The 25,860-nt window shown below is 52.7% G+C and overlaps 1 protein-coding gene across 1 annotated transcript in view; it reads right to left on the reverse strand.

Annotated features, from left to right (window-relative positions):
- rsph1 (radial spoke head component 1) overlaps nt 1-21,324 on the reverse strand; it is a 28,443-nt gene extending 7,119 nt beyond the window's left edge. Inside the window, exons 1-5 of the mRNA XM_086007335.1 lie at nt 21,071-21,324; nt 18,498-18,611; nt 12,641-12,746; nt 10,939-11,029; nt 9,892-10,027 (exon numbers count right to left, since the gene is read on the reverse strand). Coding sequence (XP_085863461.1) covers nt 9,892-10,027; nt 10,939-11,029; nt 12,641-12,746; nt 18,498-18,611; nt 21,071-21,124 — 501 coding nt within the window. The 5' untranslated portion in view covers nt 21,125-21,324. The remainder of the gene's footprint in view (nt 1-9,891; nt 10,028-10,938; nt 11,030-12,640; nt 12,747-18,497; nt 18,612-21,070) is intronic.
- Between the last annotated feature and the right edge of the window lie 4,536 nt (nt 21,325-25,860).

Consider the following 25,860-nt stretch of genomic DNA (forward strand, 5'->3'; position numbering starts at 1 on the left):
GTGTGTGGGCTTCAAAGTGAAGGAACCCAGAAACGGCTTCTATCAGAAAAGGATCTTACGCTGGACAAGGCTTTCAGCATGGCAGTATCACACGAAGCAGCCGCACGGGGCGCTGCGAGATACAACGGAGACCACAAGAATAGGGCTCAAATGAAATGTCATATGGAGCAGTGAAGTGTTATCGCTGCGGCAGAACAACACACGACCATAAGGATTGTTGGTTCAAGGACCAAGTGTGCAGACAGTGTGGAAAAGTAGGACACATAGCAAGAGTCTGCAGGTCGGGAAAGAAAACCAGCAGCAAGAAATTTCCACAGGAGAAGTACAAAAAGGTACATAAGGTGACGGAGAATAGTTCAGACGATCAGAAAAGTGATACAGACTCCGGAAGCAAGGAGCTGGGTTGTCTGAAACTACATAATGTAATCAAAATGGAGGATCACCAAACTATCTGGGTCACGCTCAAGATAGACGGAGTCCAAGTGAAAATGGAATTGGACACAGGATCAGCCCTAACAGTCATAAACCGAAGGGACTACAAGCGGCTATTCTCACATATACCCTTGAGAGATACAGAGATTGTCTTGAAGACGTACACAGGGCAAAAAGTCTACCCCAAAGGAAAAATAAGGGTGAACGTGATATACAATGGCCAGGAAATACCAAAAATGGACCTATATGTATTGCCAGATGGAGGACCACCACTACTAGGACGTGAATGGATCTGGAAGATACAGCTAGATTGGCATTCCATACAAGCACTGACTGTAGATGCCAAAAAGGATGACGACGTCACACCTGGACGACTGTCAAAAATGTTAACTGACGCACAAGAAGTGTTCCAGGAGGGACTCGGAACACAAAGGCATAACAGCGACGATCAAAATAGAGGAAAATGCAAGCCCAAAGATTTTTAAGGACAGACCGGTGCCTTATGCGATCCGCCCAGCCGTCGAAGTAGAGCTGGAAGGTTTGGAACGTTCTGGAGTACTGTCCAAAGTGGACTGGAGCGAGTGGGCTACACCCATCGTTCCTGTAATGAAGAGGTCATTGAGTAATACGCCTGGGGAACCAAAGAAGGTTCGCATCTGTGGGGACTTTAAGGTGACAGTGAACCCAGTCCTTCACACAGTACAATATCCGCTTCTGCGGATTGAAGATATTTTCGCCTCGCTATCTGGAGGAAAACGCTTCACTAAGATTGATCTGGCCCAGGCGTACCTGCAAATGGAGGTAGAAGAAGCCTCGAAACAGCACCTCACGATCAACACTCACAAAGGTCTCTACCAATACAACCGGCTGGTGTTCGGGGTAGCATCGGCTCCGGCTATTTGGCAAAGGGCAATGGATCAAGTCCTGCAAGGGATTCCAGGGACCCAGTGTTATTTGGACGACATCCTGGTCACGGGCAAAAATGACAGTGATCACCTCGCCAACCTGGAGCAGGTGCTCACTAGATTGAAGGAATATGGGCTACGAGCTAATCGCCACAAATGCGAGTTTTTCCAGAAGCAGATCTCGTATTGTGGCCACGTTATTGATGAAGAGGGGTTACATAAGTCCCCTGAAAAGATTGAGGCAGTAGTCAAGGCTCCAGCACCGGAAAATATGTCACAACTGAGGTCGTTCCTTGGGCTGGTTAACTACTACCATAAGTTCTTGCCGAATTTGTCCACAGTACTACACCCACTGAACACGCTACTGCAAACGGGGTTACCATGGAAGTGGAATGACGAATGTAAACGAGCTTTCCAGAAGTGCAAAGAATTGATCACATCAAAAGAGGTGTTGGCTCATTTCAACCCAGCACTACCAATTCGGTTGGCGTGTGATGCATCACCCTATGGTATTGGAGCGGTGCTGTCGCACAAATTCCCGGATGGCTCGGAGAGGCCAGTAGCCTTTGCGTCTCGGTCACTAACCAGAGCCGAGCGTAACTACGCCCAGATTGACAGGGAGGCCCTCAGCCTAGTGTGGGGAGTGAAAAAGTTCAACCACTATCTGCACGGGCAGAAGTTCACCTTGCTGACTGACCACCAACCACTTGTCTCCATCTTTAATCCAAAGAAGGGCGCTCCGGTGATGACTGCGCAACAGCTACAAAGATGGTCCCTTTTTCTAGGGGCGAACCAATATGAAATAGAGTGTAAGGGCACGAAACAGCATGGAAACGCTGATGGGCTATCACGCCTGCCACTGCCTACTGCGGAGGAAGCACCAGCAGTGGAACCTGTCGAAATATTTTATTCGACTATAATTTAACGCTTGCCAGTAACTAACACGGATATAGAGAAGGAGACCCGAAATGACCCGACACTGTCTCGGGTATATGACTTGACGGTGAAGGGATGGCCAACACATGGCGACTCACTGTTGCCAGCATTCTCATCCAGAAGAGAACAGCTGTCAGTATGCCAGGGGACCTTGATGTGTGGATCCCGAGTGGTAATTCCACCCAAGTTAAGGGAGAGAATGCTCAATGAGCTTCACGAAGGCCATCTGGGAGGGGTGAAAATGAAAAGCCTTGCTAGGGCTTATGTGTGGTGGCCGCGGATCGATCAGCAAATCGAGGACCTGACAAAGAGCTGCTCAGGATGCCAGAAGGTCCAAAATGCACCACCACATGCCCCCCTGCACCCATGGGAGTGGCCCTCCTCTCCATGGCAACGGGTGCATATTGATTTTGCTGGTCCATTCATGGACTCAATGTTTTTAATAGCCGTGGATGTGCACTCGAAATGGCCTGAGGTGATCAAAATGTCCTCCACCACCACGGAGAAAACGATTGCAGTCCTACAGACCATATTTGCCAGGAACGGCTTGCCAGAGCAGATTTGCTCTGATAACGGACCAGTTTGTGTCCGAAGAGTTTCGGAAATTTATGAAAAGGAATGGGGTAAGGCATTACACATCCGCCCCGTATCGTCCAGCCACAAATGGATTGGCTGAGAGGTTCGTACAAACCTTTATAAAAAGGCAGTAAGGGCCATGTGCGATGACGACATTCCACTGCAGCATAAGGTGGACAATTTCCTGTTAGCCTACAGAAATGCGACACATGCAGTCACCAACCAGACCCCGGCCATGATGTTCTTTAACCGAAGGTTGAGATCTTGTCTGGATTTGCTCAGACCAAATGTTCGAAGAGATGTTGAGAATAAGCAATTCCAGCACATCAATGAGAAGCCAACAAGGAGCTTCAATGTAGGGCAACCAGTCTTGGCCCGCGACTACCGAACAGAGAAATGGCAACCAGGAACGATATGCACACGGCAGGGGCCACTAATGTACACAGTGGATGTTGGGGAGAACATTGTGAGACGCCATGTCGACCAGATCCTAGAGTCACAGGAACGAGTCAACCCCATGTCTCGCGTACCTGGTGATGAACCTGACATACAGGTAGCATCTACCCCAGAAACAGTAGCATCGGAAGCTGACGAACCAACCGACGACAGGGGGCCAGAATCGCCTCCGCACCAAGAGCAAGACACTCAGGAAAGGCGCTATCCAGAAAGGATCAGGAAGCCGCCCCAAAGACTGAATTTATAAATGGACTATTTTCAGTTAATGTTGCATGTTAAAAGTGTTAATTGTTAAATGAATGTTATGGTACTGTTAATCTAAAAGGGGAGGAATTGTAGTGTATGTACCTTTAAGGGGAGAACTACTTTTTACAGCTCCTGTATACTGTAGTACCGGCAGTGACCACACCTGTATATAAACCCTGAGTAGGGATCTGTACTGTTAGTTTTAGAGTAACCCTCATCCAGTAAACACCTGTTGATTGTTCCTCTGCAGTCTCTGTCTATTTATTGAAGGACACCGTACATCAAGATTCACGGATTTAACAAGCATATCCTTCTATTCCTTTCTCCCTCATATGCTTATCCAGCCTCCCCTTAAATGTAACTATACTATTCGCCTCAACCACTCCCTGTGGTAGCGAGTTCCACATTCTCACCACTCTCTGGGTAAAGAAGTTTCTCCTGAATTCCCTATTGGATTTATTAGTAACTATCTTACAATTATGGCCCCTAGTTCTGGTCTCACCCGCAACTGGAAACATCTTGGGGGAAAAAGTCGGTTGCTTTGCGCCTCCCATTAGGCGCTTATGGGGTGCAAAGCAACTAGTGCCCGGGCGCGGTGATGTTTTCGCCGCTCGCGAAATTGACTAGAGTTTTTGCAGCGCGCAAAAGTCTACCGCCACGATCTCCTGCGCCCCGGTGGTGCCCCAGACCGGATATTGAGTGGCGCCCCCCTCCTTTCCGTCTGCCGCAAGCAACGACAGGGAGACTGGAACCAGTTGGTCAGGGGCTGGGGGGTGCTATTTAAAGGCGCCCTCTTCCTGCCTTTTTTTGTGGAAGACATTTTGCACCACTCATTCCGAGAGAAAGAGAGAGATTCTGAGAGAGAGAGAGAGAGAGAGAGAGAGACACTTCTGCATCGAGTCAATGCTGTGTGAAGTAGTTTTGGCTACTGAGCATCACTTTGCAGGTACTTTTGGATTTGACCTTCATTACTTCGACTGTCAAGAGACTATGGGGGCTGCACTGATTCAGGGCGTCGTCTTGCGCCTGCAGAATCAGAGGCATCAGAGATGCAGAGAGTGGCAATCATGGCCAGACGGAGGAGGGCCAACAGGCCTCTGCACAGGAGACCTTACCGTCCCAGGGTATTCCAGGAGCAATTCTCCTACATTCATCTGTCTGAGGAGCAGTGTTTGTGAAGGCTGCGCTTCAGCAAGGAGGTGGTCACTGAGCTCTGCCACCTGCTGCAGCCAGATCTGCAGCCTCAACCGAGGACCAGGACGTCTCTGTCGGTGGCAGTGAAGGTCACAGTGGCTCGAAATTTTTATGCCACCGGCTCCTTTCAAGCAGCTACTAGGGACATCGCTAATATCTCCCAGTTCGCGGTCCATTGCTGTATCCGTCAGGTCACAAATGCCCTCTAAAAAAGGAGATGCCAGTATATCTCTTTCCCGATGACCCGGGCCAAACAGCATGAACGCGCATTGGGCTTTGCGAGGATAGCGGGCTTCCCCATGGTGCAGGGCGCCATTGACTGCACGCATGTGGCATTGCGGACACGCAGGAGAATGCAGAGGTTTTCCGAAACCGCAAGGGGTTCCACTCCTTAAACGTCCAGTTGGTCTGTGATCACAAATAGCTGATACTCGCTGTCGATGCCCGCTATCCTGGCAGCAGCCACGATGCTTTCATCCTGCGCCAGACTGGTGTGCCAGACCTTTTCCAGGCACCGCATCAGCCAAGTGGTTGGCTCCTCGGAGACAAGGGTTATCCACGCTGCACCTGACTGATGACACTGCTCCATAACCCCAACACCCCTGCTGAGCTGCGGTACAATGAGAGCCATCTCGCCACCAGGAACATCATTGAGCAGATGAATGGCATGCTCAAGCAATGGTTCCGCTGTCTGGACCACTCAGGAGGAGCCCTGCAGTACTCGCCTGAGTGAGTCTCCCTCTTCATAGTTGTGTGCTGCATTCTTCATAACCTGGCAATCCTCAGGACCCAGCCAATGCCACCAAGCCTTGGAGCACCATCGGAGGAGGAGGAAGAGGAAGAGGAGGAGGAAGAGGCGGAGGAAGAGGCGGAGGATGATCAGCAGCAGCACCAAGGTGGGAGAGAGGCCCACAATGTTGAAACTGCAAAGGCCGTCCATCAATGACTGATAACAAGCCGCTGCTCGGCCCCTACTCAGGAAATGGCTTCTGGCACGGAGAACAACATGATGGAAAGCAACCCGCAGCCCCCAAACCGGCCAAGGCAGCAATGATTCCAAAGGCCAAACATGTACATTTTGAATACAAAACCTTTTTTATTTTACAAACTCTGCGTGTGTCATTTCTTCATGACAAACTATCATTAATTAACATAACTGATTCTCACAACCTGGAGATAATGGCCAAAACACTAAACAAAAGTTTCAACACGAACCTCGGCCTTCAATAAAAAAATTCCCAACATTTCATCACACCTCCTACTTTTTGCCCTTCGAGGGTGATCTCCTTCCCTTGCGCACTTCACCCCTTCCCACCCTACTGCTCCTCCGTAATGGGGCCCCAGTGGCTGCAGCAAGGCTGGTGGAAGGCTGCTGATTGTCAGAATCTCAGACTACAGATGCCCTTGAAGGATGGCCTCAACCAGCGCTGGGCCTGGAGGGCTCGGCTGCAGACTGCACCGAATCTGCATGGGTGGCAGCAGTCTGGGCTGGCTGTGTTGCAGGCGGTGGCAAGTGCAATGGGGAAGTGACAGTGGTGGCAGCAGGAATGCTGTCATCTTGAGAGAGGACAGCACCTCCCTGCTCGACCGACGCACTGGCACTCCCACGGGACAGCACTTCAGCATCCGGAGCAATCTGCTGGAGCACAGATTGCTGGCATGCTGCGGCACCGTGAGAGCCCCAGGGAAATGTGGCCGAACCAGCAACAATGGCAGCAGTCAGTGCTTGCGTGGCCTCAATCTGAGACTGCATGAGACCAGTCTGAGATTGGATCACGGCAGCCAGTGACTGAATTGCAGCACTAAGCATTTGCGTGGCATTCGCCTGTGCTACAGCGTAGTGCTCCACACTCCTTGCCAGTGCACCAATGCTTTCGGCATCCTTCCCACTGCACCCATGAGCTGAGTGTGCATGTCCACCGCCTGGGTGTTCATTTCAGCGATGAGCCGCTCCTCCTCTGCGTCCAGTGCAGCAGGACTCACTGGCCTACTCTCCCTCCGGGGAGAATGTCCCCGAGCTTCCCTAGCTACATCGCGTTGCTGCAGCCCTCTGGGTCCTGGAGCTTCACCCTCATCAGACCCTTCCTCCCTGCTCCCCTCCAGGGAAGACGTGTTCCCAGTGTGGACATGGGCTTCTTCGGGAGAGGGTGGCGCTGATGCTCCGGCTTCCTCTTCCTCCTCACCTGTGGCTTCGCTCCCACTGGCAGCTTGAGGGCCCATCTCCTCACCTGGTGAATCACCATCTGAAAGTAGGGAGGTACAAGAGAGGCTTTTGCGTAAGGACAGGGGGGCAAGTAAGGGAGGAAGGAGTGGAGCGATTTAGTAAGTTGGATTGAAAGTGTCAAAGGCTGGTGTTGTGAGGGACAAGTGGAATGAGAGAGGAGAGAAAGCTGATGACCTTACCATTGCTGTCCCGAACGGGGTTGACCTTTCTAGGGGCGACGGGACCGATCACCTGGATTGCCACAGTCCTGTGGACGCGCGCCTCAAGATCGCTGAGGGGTTGCAGCTGAGGCCGCCCTCAACCCGTCCGTTGCTGCTGTCTCCTGTTATGAGATAGCTTGGCCTGCAAGAAAAAGGACGGTGTCTGAGTAAATACACAGCCATGGTCTTGCCTGATGTGCCTCCCATAGTTGAATAGCCCTTACTGTATGCAAAGTGTGGAATGTGCATGTGTGTTTTATGAGAGGGCCATCGAGTTGGATGAGTGTTGGGCATTGGGGTTTTAAGACCCTCTGGCCATAGAGTGAGGTTGAAATGGAGGGATGGAGAGGTATTGAAAAAAAGCCACTCACCCTGACAATCCGAGTGAGGTCGTTGAACTTTTTGCGACATTGAGTGTGGGTCCTGGGCACCATGCTCCTGGAGGAGACGTGCTGAGCCACCTCCCTCCACACTCTTCTGTAGTCGTGCGGCAAAGGCCTCCTGCCACTCTCAGGGTAGAGTATAGATCTTCTGTGCTCCACCGCACCAACCAGAGCCTCCAAGGCCCACTTGCTGAAGCCCTGAGCTCGTTCTCTCACCCTCTCCATAGTCCTTGGCTGGAAAATGTAGGCACAGGTCTCTCCAGGCCGAGATTCAAGGCTGCAATGAGCAGGGTGTGGCTGGAGAGCAAGATCGACCCTCCCCTTTAAGAACTGTCCGGCGCCAGTGTGTCTGTGTTCCATTGCTGACTGACATCTCCTGCGCTGCGCCCGCACTGAGGTAGCGCCTCGCTCCTCGGCCTTTGCGCCTTAAGACAGGTGTGTAGTGCCTGATTTAGCGCTCCAATCACCTCCAGGGGCGATGAAAGCCAAGTTTGCAGTCGGAGGCGATAATTAGCGCCAGGCGCTAAACTTTGCGCCCGACCGATAATTGCACCCCACACCAGGCGATACCGAATTTCTACCCCCTTCTCTACGTCTACCCTATCAAACTCTCTCATAATTTTAAAGACCTTTATCAGATCACCCCTCAATCTTTTTTTCTAGAGAAAATAGACCCAGCCTGTTCAAACTTTCCTGATAAGTATCACCTCTCAGTTCTGGTATTATTCTAGTAAATGTTCTTTGCACCTTCTCCAGTGCCTCTATATCCTTTTCATAATATGGAGACAAGTACTCCAAGTGTGGTCCAACCAATGTTCGATACAAGTTGAACATAACTTCCCTGCTTTTCAATTCTTTCCTTCTTGAAATAAACCCGAGTGCTTGGCTTGCATTTTTTATGCCCTTGTTAACCTGTGTCACTACTGTAAGTGATTTGTGTATCTAGATTCCTCTGTTCCTCAACCCCATTTAAGTATGTGGCCTCTTTATTTTGCCTATCAAAATGTACTACCTCACACTTGTCTATATTGAAGTTTATTTGCCAATTATACGCCCATTCTGCAAGTTTATTAATGTCTACCTGTATTTTGTCACAGTCCTTCTCTGTAGTAACTATACCTCCCAACTTAGTGTCATCCACAAATTTTGAAATTGTACTTCTGATTCCCTAGTCCAAATTGTTTATGTAAACAGTGGTCCCAGCACCGATCCCTGTGGAACACCACTTCCCAATCTGAGTAACTACCTTCAACCCCTACAACAATTGATTCAGTGCTCTGACAGTCCCACAATGAGTAACACATTGATACAGATGCTTTTGAACATCATTATGCTGTCACAGTATTGCTTCCCTCCCCATTCTTGGATCCCGGAGGTCCCGGGGTCCCCCACCTGCTCCCAGGCCCCTACCTGTGCTGCTGTGTAACTGGCCTCTGGCTGGGGGCACGGTCCAAACCCTGGATCCTCACTCTCCAATTTGTCCCTTTGTCCAGGCAGGTCAGTATATGGTTTCTACCCAACACAGCCCTATGTCTGTAACCAGGCGAGGAAGCACATGGGCTCCAGGTACTGCAGCCTGATGACTAACCAGGTAAGAAAGGGTGAAGTGGGTATGGTAGTATAGTGGTGATGTTACTGGACTAGTAATACAGAGGCCTGGACTAAAGATCTGTGAGACATGAGTTCAAATCCCACCACAACAACTGAGAATTTATAATTCAGTTAATTAAATAAATCTGAAATAAAAAGCTAATGTCAGTAATGATGATCATGAAACTATCTAATTGTTGTAAAAATCCATCTGGTTCACTAATGTCCTTTAGGGAAGGAAATCTGCTGGTCTGGCCTATATGTGACTGTGTTGAGATACCGCGGCAAACGTGGGAGTCGAGACAGAGCTATTGAAAACACAACTGCTTTATTCTGACCACATGGCAAACAGGAACTAGAAAAGCCCGCACATCCACTTAAATACTTCCCAGACAGGAAGTGCTCCCGGCAGCCTGTCCCTGCGGGAAACAAGTTGCTGGAGGAAAGGGCCCCCGGCTGGGGGCTTCTGCTTAGACTGTCTGTGCCGCCGTGAGCGGATTATGTCCAGTGGTGGCGTGTCGCCACAACTGCTAGACCTACAACAAGCCACTCAGTTGTACCAAACTGTTACAAAGAACACCACACGGACTGCAGCGGTTCAACAAGGCGGCTCACCACCACCTTCTCAAGGGCAATTAGGGAGGGGCAATAAATGCTGACCTTGTGAGCGAATAAAAAAAGGCTCCAGGGACTGTGGTGTGTGGTGAGGTGAGACACTGCGGCGAGAGGTGGTGGAACTCTGTACTTACATTGTTATTAAGGAAATTGCCCTGGTATCGGTGGTTCAAGTGAATGAGCTCTCCGGCCTCGACCTGTTTTCCATGAAGCCAGGTTCCCACATACCTGGAGCCTGTAAAGGCATACACGTAGATTCCCTGACCGTGCCTAGTGAAGGAAAACAATGAATACATTGAGGGAGAACCAAGGCACATTGAGACAATAGAGACAGGTCGAAGGTCCTCCTGACTCAGCCTTGTTGGAGAAGGACGGGGAATCTTGTCAACTGCACCACTGAGAATTTTATCAATTTTATTTTAATTTTATAAACACTCCAAAGCAGCTGCCATAGTGGCTCAGGGAGATTACCCAGCAAGGAATGGCCCCTTTTACAGCAGCAAGATCCCAGGCTCAGTCTCCAATCTGTGCTGACTGCCAGGAGTGGCCTCAGCATCCCCTGAGCTGAGAGGGTTCGTGCTCCTCATCACTATCCAGTGATTCCTGCTGCACTGCGGCTGAGAACAGGCTTGGGCTTCCCTGGGATGGCTCTCATGATGTAAACTCATAGTCTGTCATCCCATCTTTACAATCACCATTGATTGGAATAGTCGAGGGCAACCAGTTCCTGTGCAATCCACAGCCCAGCAGGGATCAGTAGCTTTGGTCACAGGGTGAAGAGAAGATTAAATGAAAAAGAATGAGCTTGCACGCCCGAGCCCACCTGCTACCTTTTCTCCTCTGTAAGCTGACTGTCATGTTTTGTTTGATAACGCTCCTGTGAAGGGCCTAGCATTGAATTTGCCATTTTCCCAATTGTAATTGATCGTATTGTGCAGGAGGGAAAACAGCCTCACTCCTGACAGGCAAGTACATCTACTTCATGCAGCTGTGCATAACAGCGGGGACAACACAGGTGCAGTTGGTGGGGATTCTGACTGGTGATGTCATCCTGCCTCTCCCACCTCTCAATCACATCCGCACACAAATGGGCAAATGAGTCAAGTTCTTTCCCCAACTGTAAACACCCACAGAGTGAGCGGTCTGCCACTGTTGCATGTCAGATATGGCTTTGGCTGTACCTTTGGTGAGCGAGCCATTCTCCGCTGTACGTATCACCATTTGGATAAAAGTAAATTCCTTCTCCATGCCGTTGATCATGCGCCCAGCTTCCTGCATCATCAGAGAATAGTGTGAGTGATTAAGCAGGAGGTGATTAGCACGAAAGAAAAAAAATCTGTGCGGCGCTGTCACTGTGTGACTGACTGACCCCTCGATAGTGCGGCCCTGTCACTGTGTGACTGACCCCTCGATAGTGCGGCCCTGTCACTGTGTGACTGACCCCTCGATAGTGTGGCCCTGTCACTGTGTGACTGACTGACCCCTCGATAGTGCGGCCCTGTCACTGTGTGACTGACCCCTCGATAGTGCGGCCCTGTCACTGTGTGACTGACCCCTCGATAGTGCGGCCCTGTCACTGTGTGACCGACCCCTCGATAGTGCGGCCCTGTCACTGTGTGACTGACCCCTCGATAGTGTGGCCCTGTCACTGTGTGACTGACTGACCCCTCGATAGTGCGGCCCTGTCACTGTGTGACTGACCCCTCGATAGTGCGGCTCTGTCACTGTGTGACTGACCCCTCGATAATGCGGCCCTGTCACTGTGTGACTGACCCCGCGATAGTGCGGCCCTGTCACTGTGTGACTGACCCCTCGATAGTGCTGCCCCGTCACTGTGTGACTGACTGACCCCTCGATAGCGCGGCCCTGTCACTGTGTGACTGACTGACTGACCCCTCGATAGTGCAGCCCTGTCACTGTGTGACTGACCCCTCGATAGTGCGGCCCTGTCACTGTGTGACTGACCCCTCGATAGTGTGGCCCTGTCACTGTGTGACTGACCGACCCCTCGATAGTGCGACCCTGTCACTGTGTGACTGACCCCGCGATAGTGCGGCCCTGTCACTGTGTGACTGACCCCTCGATAGTGCTGCCCCATCACTGTGTGACTGACTGACCCCTCGATAGTGTGGCCCTGTCACTGTGTGACTGACCGACCCCTCGATAGTGCGACCCTGTCACTGTGTGACTGACCCCTCGATAGTGCGGCCCTGTCACTGTGTGACTGACCGCTCGATAATGCGGCCCTGTCACTGTGTAACTGACCGACCCCTCGATAGTGTGACCCTGTCACTGTGTGACTGACCCCTCGATAGTGCGGCCCTGTCACTGTGTGACTGACCCCTCGATAGTGCGGCCCTGTCACTGTGTGACTGACCGACCCCTCGATAATGCGACCCTGTCACTGTGTGACTGATCCCTCGATAGTGCGGCCCTGTCACCGTGTGACTGACCCCTCGATAGTGCGGCCCTGTCACTGTGTGACTGACCGACCCCTCGATAGTGCGGCCCTGTCACTGTGTGACTGACCCCTTGGTTTTCCAGTGCCATGGTTACATTCCGGTGCAAACAGCTCTGACAATGCCAACACTGTAAATAACCCCACGTGAATTCTGTTTCTCACCATCAGAGTTTGTAGACAGAAAGAAAGTATTTATTTGATTGGCTGAGGTCTAAATCTCTGCTATCAGTACAGGTCGGAATACACGGGTGATTTACACAAGGTGTCAGGTACAGACTCAGCACTTCAATCAAAATAAGCTGCTTGGGCCAGTAAAACGCACCACAGATTGAGTCCTGCTGTATTTTGTGCTGTGATGGTTTAAGCAGGCTCCCTTTATTCCTCACTGTATAATAACGCAGAATTAGGAGGTGACAGATTACCTTCATACTTAGAGCCATCCGGGTAATAGAAGACTCCCTGGCCTTGCTTCTTGTTCTGCACATACTCTCCCACATAACGCGCTCCATTCTTAAACCTGTACGTTCCCTGCAACATAAATCATAGTGATAAAAGGAAGTGATGGAAAGGTGATTGGCACAGTTACAGCTGCTGACAGGGGGGCTATACGCTGAGTGTGTGAGGGGTCTTATCCAACATCTCGCGAGTGATAAGGCAAGCACAACAGATCATATTCCTCAGGACTTTTTCCCCCTCGAGCTCCCCCATTCTCCTGAAGGAGCTGGCACGTGTTTCTGTGGGCATTGGGTGCCCACCAGTACCTCACCCAAGATATCACTCTTCATGCCTGAGCCTCGATAGTGAATTTGGACAGTGGAGGACATTAGAGCCCACTGTTAGAACCGGGTTTTCCTGGTCCTCGTCTTGAGTTCCGTAGTACGAAGAATGATTTCAGGCTCGAGGGTTCGGAGAGTTAAAACAACATTTTATTACTTCCAACTGTTCGCAGTGGTCACACAGTATATTGAGGTCTTTTACAGTACATTCGTGTCCCGAGAGTCACACCGGGTTAGGCACGTGTTGCCAGCATTTACGTCCCCGGGAGGTGTCTGACTCTCTTGATGATCCACACGTCTTCTGGCTAAGCGCGAATACCGGTAGGGAAGCCCCTTTTATACAGTGGGACAAGGGTCATTACATCACTTCCCTGGCAACAAGCGTTCTCCAATGGGGATCACTTAAACCCTTTCAGTTTGGCCATGATCTGGTCTTCAGTCTGGCGGGCAAGTCCTGACTTGTCTCACTGCTGCATATGCCTTCCTGAAGTACCGGATCGTGATTGGGCACCGCACAATAGCTAGTCAATCATCTTCTAGCTAGCAGTTAAGCCCTTTCAGTGACCTTTATTGCTCGTTAACACTTGGCCGCAGGCTGGGGCAGGTGTCTCTCTTTTCTGCTAGCTTTGCACTTTGCAAAGCTGGGGCTGCTCTTTAATCTAATCTAGACTTTCCTTGTGTGAAGCCATTTTTGTAAGCCAATTCATCGTCCATTTTATTCACATTTCCACATTCCTCCCTTTGATTCTTTGTACAATCTCCAAGAATCATCAACCTGTACGTTCCCTGCAACATAAATCATAGTGATAAAAGGAAGTGATGGAAAGGTGATTGGCACAGTTACAGCTGCTGACAGGGGGGCTATACACTGAGTGTGTGAGGGGTCTTATCCAACATCTCGCGAGTGATAAGGCAAGCACAACAGATCATATTCCTCAGGACTTTTTCCCCCTCGAGCTCCCCCATTCTCCTGAAGGAGCTGGCACGTGTTTCTGTGGGCATTGGGTGCCCACCAGTACCTCACCCAAGAGATCACTCTTCACGCCTGAGCCTCGATAGTGAACTTGGACAGTGGAGGACATTAGAGCCCACCTAACATCTGCACATGTGCACATTCCAGAACCAGAGCAGATTCCTGACTGATGTTCCTCTTCCTAACCCAGGGGGCTCAGGCTAATTGTAGTGGCCCTGCTGGGATTAGCTCACTCAGCAAAGACCAGGAACTGAACCTGCGACCTTCTGGTTCAGTCTGGCTCAGTACCATACCTTGGCCATCACACCAGCCCCCAATCCTGGGACAAAATATTTAAAAAATTTTAAATCTTAAGCCTGCAAGTACTTGCTGTCTACAAAACCTTACTTCTTGCTCTCAGTCTTTCCGTTGCACTTTTGAGCCAACTTTTCCGAGTATAAATTGTGTCCACATTTAGAATGTGAATTCATCACCCGCTATTTGGATAAGCTGGCCACTGGGAGGTGTTGTATTCTCATCTCCCAATAAATCAATCAAAGTGCTTTTTAAGATTTATTTATCTGCCAATTTTTCTCAGTACTGATATTTCTAAATATTTCCAAAATAAGAGGTTAAACAAATTTTAATATACATATTTCACACTAACATGATTATATTGGACAAATTTCATTGTCTTTTGTGTCTTTTAATGCTCTCACTAAAGTTTTACTCGATGCTCTCAGCCCTGGGCTGGGTTTCGTATGTTGCATTGAGCTGTGACTGTCTGTGCTGAATTTTCGTTGTACAGTTTGATCATGTACCGAGTATCTAATTATTTTCCTTCAACTGCAAGCAGTTTCTGCTCAGCAATCTTCAAACTTATTTGAAGGAAAGCTAGAGTTAATCAGTTAAAGTTTATTTTGAGCATTCTTTTAAACAGAGATGCGATTACATACCTATTGTAGCTTTTGTTTTGTGCTCTATAAACTTCAGAAAGTATATTAAGCTCAGGGAGAGAGAGGCACACATATTAGGGACAAAGTGAAGGGGAGAAAGAGATCAGCCGAGAAATTGGCCCCCTTAGTGCTTCCCGTTATCGCCTCAGGGGGAGTGATAACGGGGCGCTAAGCATTTACCGACCGGGCGCGACGAGAAGATCGACTCCCGCTATATTTGGCAGGAGGTTTGCAATGGCGGGATGGCTTGCGCCCTGATCTCCTTCGCCCGGAGATCGTGAAGTTATCTCTGTGCACATCGCCCCTGTCACGCCCCGGACCAAACTTCAGTTCTGCCCCCTGCTGCATCGCCGGGCGAAACACCGGCAGCTGCAGGAGGCGTTCATCGGGAGGCCGGACACCTTAGGGGGCGATACTTAAAGGCGAGGTGGCCAAGGTAAGTTAAAAAAATTCTGAAATGCTCTTTCTTTTTTTTCCCTTTGTCTTCACCAGCGATCGATCAGCCCGGTACTCTGCTGCAGTGCATTGGGCTGATCGGGCCGGATCGCGGCTGCCGTCGGGGACCAGGTAAGGTTTCCCCTTGCAGAGCCTGCGGCGATGGCCCTTCCCTTTAAAGGAGGGGAGGAGTCTTCCAATGCGGCAGCGCTGCACGGCCCAGTGTACAGCTGCTCACCTACCACCCCGCCTCCTGCCTCTGGCACTCCAGGAAGGATTTAGCACAAACCCCGAATTTTTAAAAAGTTGAGAAACGTTATCGCCTGGCGCTAATTTTTTCAACTTTTAAAAGTTAGCGCCCAAAACGGGGGATACCAAATTTCTCCCCCATTATCTTTCTTCATTCGAATGTTAGTTTAATTTTCAGCTAAATACAGCAGTTGAATTCTGAAGCCAACCAATGATCTCACCTGTACTTTGTTGGCAGAAAAGTTAAATGTTCAAATGGCTTACACCTGAGACAGATATTCTAATTTTTAACATCTGTGAGACTGAGAGGCGCACACACACAGAACATACAGAGGCAGACAGAATGTCTTTCCACATTCTAATTTGATATCCGTTTTTCAAATTAAATTTAAAATTAAGATAGTTCTACTAAACCCCACGCTCCCCCGATAGTTCTACCAAATCCCAATTAGGGCAAGGCTGGGGGACTCAGGGGGAGGCTTGGGGCGAGGGGGGGAGTCAGGGGGAGGCGGCAGGGGGAGTCAGGGCGAGACGGGGCGGGGGGGAGTCACGGCGAGATGGGGGGGGGGAGTCAGGGCGAGATGGGGGGGGAGTCAGGGCGAGATTGGGGGGGAGTTAGGGCGAGACGGGGGAGAGTCAGGGCGAGACGGGGGGGGAGTCAGGGCGAGACGGGGGGGAGTCAGCGCGAGACGGGGGGGGAGTCAGCGCGAGACGGGGGGGAGTCAGCGCGAGACGGGGGGGGAGTCAGCGCGAGACGGGGGGGAGTCAGGGCGAGACGGGGGGGGAGTCAGGGCGAGACGGGGGGGGAGTCAGGGCGAGACGGGGGGGAGTCAGGGCGAGACGGGGGGGGGAGTCAGGGCGAGACGGGGGGGGAGTCAGGGCGAGACGGGGGGGGAGTCAGGGCGAGACGGGGGGGGAGTCAGGGCGAGACGGGGGGGGAGTCAGGGCGAGACGGGGGGGGAGTCAGGGCGAGATTGGGGGGGAGTTAGGGCGAGACGGGGGGGAGTCAGGGCGAGACGGGGGGGAGTCAGGGCGAGATGGTGGGGGGGAGTCAGGGCGAGACGGGGGGGGAGTCAGGGCGAGACGGGGGGGGGGAGTCAGGGCGAGACGGGGGGGAGTCAGGGCGAGACGGGGGGGGGAGTCAGGGCGAGACGGGGGGGGAGTCAGGGCGAGACGGGGGGGGAGTCAGGGCGAGACGGGGGGGGAGTCAGGGCGAGACGGGGGGGGAGTCAGTGCGAGACGGGGGGGAGTCAGCGCGAGACAGGGGGGGAGTCAGCGCGAGACGGGGGGGAGTCAGGGCGAGACGGGGGGGAGTCAGGGCGAGACGGGGGGGAGTCAGGGCGAGACGGGGGGGGAGTCGGGGGAGTCAGGGCGAGACGGGGGGGGAGTCAGGGCGAGACGGGGGGGGAGTCAGGGCGAGACGGGGGGGGGAGTCAGGGCGAGACGGGGGGGGAGTCAGGGCGAGACGGGGGGGGAGTCAGGGCGAGACGGGGGGGGGGGAGTCAGGGCGAGACGGGGGGGGGAGTCAGGGCGAGACGGGGGGGGGGGAGTCAGGGCGAGACGGGGGGGGAGTCAGGGCGAGACGGGGGGGGAGTCAGGGCGAGACGGGGGGGGGAGTCAGGGCGAGACGGGGGGGAGTCAGGGCGAGACGGGGGGGGGAAGTCAGGGCGAGACGGGGGGGGGAGTCAGGGCGAGACGGGGGGGGAGTCAGGGCGAGACGGGGGGGAGTCAGGGCAAGACGGGGGGGAGTCGGAGAGACGGGGGGGCAGTCAGGGCGAGACGGGGGGAGTCAGGGCGAGACGGGGGGGAGTCAGGGCGAGACGGGGGGGGAGTCAGGGCGAGACGGGGCGGGAGTCAGGGTGAGACGGGGCGGGAGTCAGGGTGAGACGGGGGGTAGTCAGGGCGAGACGGGGGGGAGTCAGGGCGAGACGGGGGGGAGTCAGGGCGAGACGGGGGGTGTCAGGGCGAGACGGGGGTGTCAGGGCGAGACGGGGGGTGTCAGGGCGAGACGGGGGGAGTCAGGGCGAGACGGGGGGTGTCAGGGCGAGACGGGGGGTGTCAGGGCGAGACGGGGGGTGTCAGGGCGAGACGGGGGGTGTCAGGGCGAGACGGGGGGTGTCAGGGCGAGACGGGGGGGAGTCAGGGCGAGGCGGGGGGAGTCAGGGCGAGGCGGGGTGGGGTGGGGTGGCGCGGGCGCCTTATCTGAGGAAGGATGTTCTTGCCATGGAGGGAGTGCAGCGAAGATTCACCAGACTGATACCCGGGATGGCAGGAATGACGTATGAGGAGAGATTGGGTCGATTGGGCTTGTACTCACTGGAGTTTAGAAGAATGAGAGGGGATCTCATTGAAACTTATAAAATTCTAACAGGACTAGACAGACTAGATGCAGGAAGGATGTTCCTGATGGTCGGAGAGTCCAGAACCAGGGGTCACAGTCCAAGGATAAGGGGTAGGCCATTTAGGACAGAAATTAGGAGGAATTTCTTCACCCAGAAAGTGGTGAACCTGTGGAATTCTCTACCACAGAAGGCAGTTGAGGCCAATTCATTAAATATATTCAAGAAGGAGTTAGATATATTTCTTAAGGCTAAAGGGATCAAGGGATATGGGGAGAAGGCAGGGACAGGGTACTGAATTTGGATGATCAGCCATGATCACATTAAATGGCGGAGCAGGCTCGAGGGGCCGAATGGCCTACTCCTGCTCCTATGTTCTAAGTTTCTATGTGTATCAATTATGCATGGAGTTGGAATTGTAGGATTTCATTACACAGATCAATTCCGATGCTCGAAAGGGTTATGAAGCACAGTGATGACTATCAGCTCTTTCAATCATCCTGTCTGTGAATGTCACAGCACTTGGTTTTGTACATTGCCCAGTTTAACGCTGGTGAGAGTGAATTTCTTACCATTCCATTTCGCTTGCCGTGCTCATAGGTACCTTCGTATGTGTCACCGTTCGGCAGTATGGCTTTCCCCTGTCCATGTCTCTCGTTTTCCGCATTCCGCTCCCCTTCATATTCCTGGCAAAAGGACCAATTGGAAAAGCAGGTTAGGAACCTGGACACAGGGAGATGCAGCCCCTGGTACAAAGGGAGACATAAACCCTGGGATAACGGAGGCCCAAACACAAAAGAGGGGCTCCCTCTGCTGCAAAGCCTGGGAGAAGGGGAAGGTGATGTAGCCTCCGCTGCATAAGGTGAGTGAAACAGACACAATGCTGGAATTTAGCATTTGGGCCAGCACTTTGCCTCCCTCCCGAAATTCAGAAAGCTGCTTCCCCACAAAGCTTCAACAAACTACCCCAAAACTGGGCTTGGTCCCCATCCATGGACCCCGTCCTGCCTCGGGGCAGGGGGAGGGGGGCGGTGGTTGGGAGCAGTTTATGATTCAGCAAAGGAGGACAAAGGGATTAATTAAGAGGGGGAAAATAGAATATGAGAGTAAGCTTGCAAGGAACATAAAAACTGACTGTAAAAGCTTCTATAGATATGTGAAGAGAAAAAGATTGGTGAAGTCAAGCGTAGGTCCCTTGCAGTCAGAATCAGGGGAATTTATAATGGGGAACAAAGAAATGGCAGACCAATTAAATACATACTTTGGTTCTGTCTTGACAAAGGAGGACACAAATAACCTCCCAGAGATGTCGGGGAACATAGGGTCTAATGAAAGGGAGGAACTGAAAGAAATCAGTATTTGTAGTGAAATGGTGTTAGGGAAATTGATGGGATTGAAGGCCGATAAATCTCCAGGGCCTGATAATCTACATCCTAGGGTACTTAAGGAAGTGGCCCTAGAAATAGTAGATGCATTGCTGGTCATCTTCCAAAGTCTGATAGACTCTGGAACAGTACCCATGGATTGGAGGGTAGCTAATGTTACCCCACTATTCAAAAACGGTGACAGAGAGAATACGGGGAATTATAGACCGGTAAGCCTGACATCGGTAGAGGGGAAAATGCTAGAGTCCATTATAAAAGATGTTATAGCAGAGCACTTGGAAAACAGTGACAGGATCGGACAAAGTCAACATGGATTTACAAAAGGTAAATCGTGCTTGACTAATCTACTGGAATTTTTTGATGATGTAACTGGTAGAATAGATAAGGGAGAACCAGTGGATGTGGTGTATTTGGACTTTCAGAAGGCTTTCGATAAGGTCCCGCATAAGAGATTAGCGTGTAAAGTTAAGGCACATGGGATTGGGGGCAAGGTACTGACTTGGATAGAGAACTGGTTGGCAGACAGGAAGCAAAGAGTTGGAATAAACGGGTCTTTTTCCGAGTGGCAGGCAGTGACTAGTGGGGTACCGCAGGGATCGGTCCTAGGACCCCAGCTATTCACAATATATGTAAATGATCTAGACGAGGGAACTAGATGTAATATTTCCAAGTTTGCAGACGACACAAAGCTGGGTGGGCGTGTGTGCTGTGAGGAGGATGCCGAGAAACTCCAGTATGATTTGGCCAGGTTGGGTGATTGGGCAGATGCATGGCAGATGCAGTATAATGTGGATAAATGCGAGGTTATCCACTTTGGTGTCAAAAACAAGAAGGCAGATTATTATCTGAATGGCAATAGATTGGGAGAAGGGGAAGTGCAACTAGACCTGGGTGTCCTTGTGCACCAGTCGCTGAAGGTAAGCATGCAGGTGCAGCAGGCGGTTAAGAAGGCAAATGGTATGTTGGCCTTCATAGCGAGAGGATTTGAGTACAGGAGCAAGGATGTCTTGCTGCAGTTGTACAGGGCCTTGGTGAGACTACACCTTGAGTATTGTGTGCAGTTTTGGTCGCCTTATCTGAGGAAGGATGTTCTTGCCATGGAGAGAGTGCAGCGAAAATTCACCAGGCTGATACCTGGGATGGCAGGAATGATGTATGAGGAGAGATTGGGTCGATTGGGCTTATACTCACTGGAGTTTAGAAGAATGAGAGGGGATCTCATTGAAACTTATAAAATTCTAACAGGACTAGACAGACTAGATGCAGGAAGGATGTTCCCGATGGCGGGGGAGTCCAGAACCGGGGTCATAGTCTAAGGATAAGGGGTAAGCCATTTAGGACTGAAATGAGGAGGAATTTCTTCACCCAGAGAGTGGTGAACCTGTGGAATTCTCTGCCACAGAGGGCGGTGGAGGCCAGTTCATTAAGTATATTCAAGAAAGAGTTGGATATATTTCTTAAGGCTAAAGGGATCAAGGGATATGGGGAGAAGGCAGGGACCGGGTACTGAATTTGGATGATCAGCCATGATCTCCTTAAATGGCGGAACAGGCTCGAGGGGCCGAATGGCCTACTCCTGCTCCTATCTTCTATGTTTCTAATGTTACTGTGCATCTGGGGAGGGGGGGGGGGTCAGTGCCAGGGTCGGGGGGTTCCCCAGCCCGGGGTTTTTCTAATGCCGGCCATTGTGAGGGGCCTTGGCCCAGTCTGGGGGTGAGAGCCACCCCGGTGAGTGCAGAATCCGCGCTGAACAGACTCACCCCCAAATAAGGGCCCTGCTCCTCCTCAAACTCCTCCGACTCCGTCATCGACATCCTGCTGTCCGCAGCTCAGACCCCGGCCCCACTCGGACCTCAGACCCCGGCCCCACTCGGACCTCAGACCCCGGCCCCACTCGGACCTCAGACCCCGGCCCCACTCGGACCTCAGACCCCGGCCCCACTCGGACCTCAGACCCCGGCCCCACTCGGACCACACTCTCTCTCACTCACTCTCTCCAGCGCGGCCGTTGCTGTGTACTGAAACCATGGCAACATCTAACCCCGCCCCATTTCTGACGCGTTGACTCTCACTTTATTTCAAAGCGTGCATGTGTCATTGCTACAGGTGTCAATCACCCTGGAGGGGGCGGGGCCTGTCACCAGCCCAACATCGGCAACAAGATTTAGAGAAACCCACCCCCCGAGCAACCCCGCCCCATCCCATCCCCACCCCACCCCAAACCCAGCCCAACCTCACCCCCATCCCCAAACCCAGCCCATCCCCAAACCCAGCCTCACCCCCATCCCCACCCTAACCGCATCCCCAACCCCAACCTCACCCCATCCCCACCCTAACCCCATCCCCAACCTCACCCCATCCCCACCCTAACCCCATCCCCAACCTCACCCCATCCCCACCCTAACCCCATCCCCAACCTCACCCCATCCCCAAACCCAGCCCAACCTCACCCCCATCCCCAAACCCAGCCTCACCCCCATCCCCACCCTAACCCCATCCCCAACCTCACCCCATCCCCACCCTAACCCCATCCCCAACCTCACCCCATCCCCACCCTAACCCCATCCCCAACCTCACCCCATCCCCAAACCCAGCCCAACCTCACCCCCATCCCCAAACCCAGCCTCACCCCCATCCCCACCCTAACCCCATCCCCAACCCCAACCCATCCCCAAACCCAACCCAACCTCACCCCATCCCCACCCTAACCCCATCCCCAACCCCACCTCACCCCCATCCCCAAACCCAGCCCATCCCCAACCCAACCTCACCCCCATCCCCACCCTAACCCCATCCCCAAACCCAGCCCAACCTCACCCCATCCCCACCCCCAAACCCAGCCCAACCTCACCCCATCCCCACCCTAACCCCATCCCCAACCCCACCCTAACCCCATCCCCAACCCCAAGCCCAGCCCAACCTCACCCGCAATTAACAAATAACATTAACATTAATGTTAATGTTATTTGTACTGGACTCATGGGAGCTTGCAAGATCACATTTTGTTGTTCATGTACTTGTGCATTGTACAATGACAATAAAGTTGAATTATTAATTATTATTATTAAACCCAGCACAACCTCACCCCATCCCCACCCTAACCCCATCCCCAAACCCCACCCCAAACCCAACCCCATTCCCATCCCAGAGCAACCCCGCCCCCATCCCCACCCTAACCCCATCCCCAAACCCAACCCCGAAACCAGCCCCATCCCCATCCCCAAACCCAGCCCAACCTCACCCCCATCCCCACCCTAACCCCATCCCCAAACCCAACCCCATCCCCAAACCCAACCCCAAACCCAGCCCCATCCCCAAACCCAGCCCAACCTCACCCCCATCCCCACCCCAAACCCAACCCCATCCCAGAGCAACCCCGCCCCACCCCCATCCCCACCCTAACCCCATCCCCAACCCCAACCCATCCCCAAACCCAGCACAACCTCACCCCCATCCCCACCCTAACCCCATCCCCAACCCATCCCCAAGCCCAGCCCCATCCCCAAACCCAGCCCAACCTCATCCCCAACCCATCCCCATCCCAGAGCAACCCATCCCCCACCCCAACCCATTCCCCAACCCCATCCCCATCCCCACCCTAACCCCATCCCCAACCCCAACCCATCCCCAAACCCAGCCCAACCTCACCCCATCCCCAACCCATCCCCAAGCCCAGCCCCATCCCCAAACCCAGCCCAACCTCATCCCCAACCCATCCCCATCCCAGAGCAACCCATCCCCCACCCCAACCCATTCCCCAACCCCATCCCCATCCCCACCCTAACCCCATCCCCAACCCCAACCCATCCCCAAACCCAGCCCAACCTCACCCCCATCCCCACCCCAAACCCAACCCCATCCCCATCCCAGAGCAACCCATCCCCAACCCCCAAACCCAGCCCAACCCCACACCCCAACCCCACACCCAGCGCAACCCCATTTGTATGTATTATTTGGTTCGGTTTGACTGTGTGGATAGCTGGGGGTGAGGGGTTGCGGGTAGTGTTCATGGTGGGGGCTGGAAATATTGGCTTCAGTCCTCCCAATATTGAGCTGGAGAAAGTTGTAGCTCATCCATGACCCGATGTCGGACAAGGAGTCTGAGATGCCAGTGTGAGAAACTTAGTCTGGCTGAGTGACACTACTGTTGTACAATGCTCTGATGTCTTCCTGCATGCGAGGAGCGCTATTAAATGCAACTTGTTGTTGTCATCTCCCAAAATCCCACAGCAGCCGATTTGCACACAGCAAGGTCCAACAAACAGCAATCAGATAAATAATCAAGTAATTTTGTTTAGTGATTTTGGTTGAGGGATAAATATTGAGGGACACTGAGAGAACTCCTCTGCTCTTCTTCAAATTGTGCCGTGGGATCTTTTACATCCACCTGAGAGGGCAGACGGAGCCTTGGTTTAATGTCTCATCTGAAAGACAGCACCTTCGACAGTGCAGCGCTCCCTCAGTGCTGCCCCTCCGACAGTGCGGCGCTCCCTCAGTACTGCCCCTCCGACAGTGCTGCACTCCCTCAGTGCTGCCCCTCCGACAGTGCTGCACTCCCTCAGTACTGCCCCTCCGACAGTGCGGCGCTCCCTCAGTACTGCCCCTCCGACAGTGCGGCGCTCCCTCAGTACTGCCCCTCCGACAGTGCGGCGCTCCCTCAGTACTGCCCCTCCGACAGTGCGGCGCTCCCTCAGTGCTGCCCCTCCGACAGTGCTGCACTCCCTCAGTACTGCCCCTCCGACAGTGCTGCACTCCCTCAGTACTGCCCCTCCGACAGTGCAGCGCTCCCTCAGTACTGCCCCTCCGACAGTGCGGCGCTCCCTCAGTACTGCACATCCAACAGTGCGGCGCTCCCTCAGTACTGCCCCTCCGACAGTGCTGCACTCCCCCAGTACTGACCCTCCAACAGTGCAGCTCTCTCTCAGTACTGCCCCTCCGACAGTGCGGAGCTCCCTCAGTACTGCCCCTCCGACAGTGCGGAGCTCCCTCAGTACTGCCCCTCCGACAGTGCTGCACTCCCCCAGTACTGACCCTCCAACAGTGCAGCTCTCTCTCAGTACTGCCCCTCCGACAGTGCGGAGCTCCCTCAGTACTGCCCCTCCGACAGTCCAGCGCTCCCTCAGTACTGCCCCTCCGACAGTGCGGAGCTCCCTCAGTACTGCCCCTCCGACAGTGCGGCGCTCCCTCAGTACTGCCCCTCCGACAGTGCTGCACTCCCCCAGTACTGACCCTCCAACAGTGCAGCTCTCTCTCAGTACTGCCCCTCCGACAGTGCGGAGCTCCCTCAGTACTGCCCCTCCGACAGTGCGGAGCTCCCTCAGTAATGCCCCTCTGACAGTGCAGCACTCCCTCAGCACTGCACTGGAGTGTCAACCTAGATTTTTGTGCTCCAGTCTTGAATGTGACTTGAACCCACAACCTTCTGACTCAGAGGCGAGAGTGGCTACCCACTGAGCCATAGCTGACACCTACATTCATAGGATTAATTAAGGATATGCAGCACGGAAACAGGCCAATCAGCCCAGGCAGCCCATGCCGGCATTTATGCTCCACTCGAGCCTCCTCCCGTCTTTCCTCATCTAACTCTATCAGCATATCCCTCTATTCCCTTCTCCCTCATATGCTTGTCTAGCCTCCCCTTAGATGGGTCTATACTATTCGCTTCAACCACTCCCTGTGGTAGCGAGTTCCACATTCTCACCACTCTTTGGGTAAAGAAGTTTAAGAACATAAGAACATAAGAAATCAGAGCAGCAGTCGGCCATTTGGCCCCTCGAGCCTGCTCCGCCATTTAATAAGATCATAGCTGATCTGATCTTGGCCTCAACTCCACTTTTCTGCCTGTTCCCCATAACCCTCGACTCTCCTGTAGTTCAAAAATCTGTCTATCTCCGCCTTGACTATATTCACTGACCCAGCCTCTACATCTCTCTGGGGTAGAGAATTCCAAAGATTCACGACTCTGTGAGAGAAGAAATTCCTCCTCATTTCTGTTTTAAATGGATGCCCCCTTATTCTGAAACTATGCCCCCTAGTTCTAGATTCCCTCACGAGGGGAAACATCCTCTCTGCATTTACCCTGTCGAGCCCCCTCAGAATCTTACATGTTTCAATAAGATCACCTCTCATTCTTCTAAACTCCAATGAGTATCGGCCCAACCTGCTCAACCTTTCCTCATAAGACAACCCCTTCATCTCCGGAATCAACCTCGTGAACCTTCTCTGAACTGCCTCCAATGCAAGTATAACCCTCCTTAAATAAGGAGACCAAAACTGTACGCAGTACTCCAGGTGTGGTCTCACCAACGCCCTGTACAGTTGAAGCAAGACTTCCCTACTTTTATACTCCATCCCCCTTGCAATAAAGGCCAACATTCCATTTGCTTTTCTAATTACTTGCTGTACCTGCACGCTAACTTTTTGTGTTTCATGTGCGAGGACACCCAGAGCCCTCTGTACCGCAGCATTATGTAGTCTCTTTCCATTTAAATAATATTTTGTTTGTCTATTCTTCCTACCAAAGTGGATAACCTCACATTTTCCCACATTA

This window comes from Somniosus microcephalus, chromosome 14 (assembly GCF_052327205.1).
Source record: "Somniosus microcephalus isolate GS21.2 chromosome 14, FLI_Smic_1.0, whole genome shotgun sequence".
Lineage (NCBI taxonomy): Eukaryota > Metazoa > Chordata > Chondrichthyes > Squaliformes > Somniosidae > Somniosus > Somniosus microcephalus.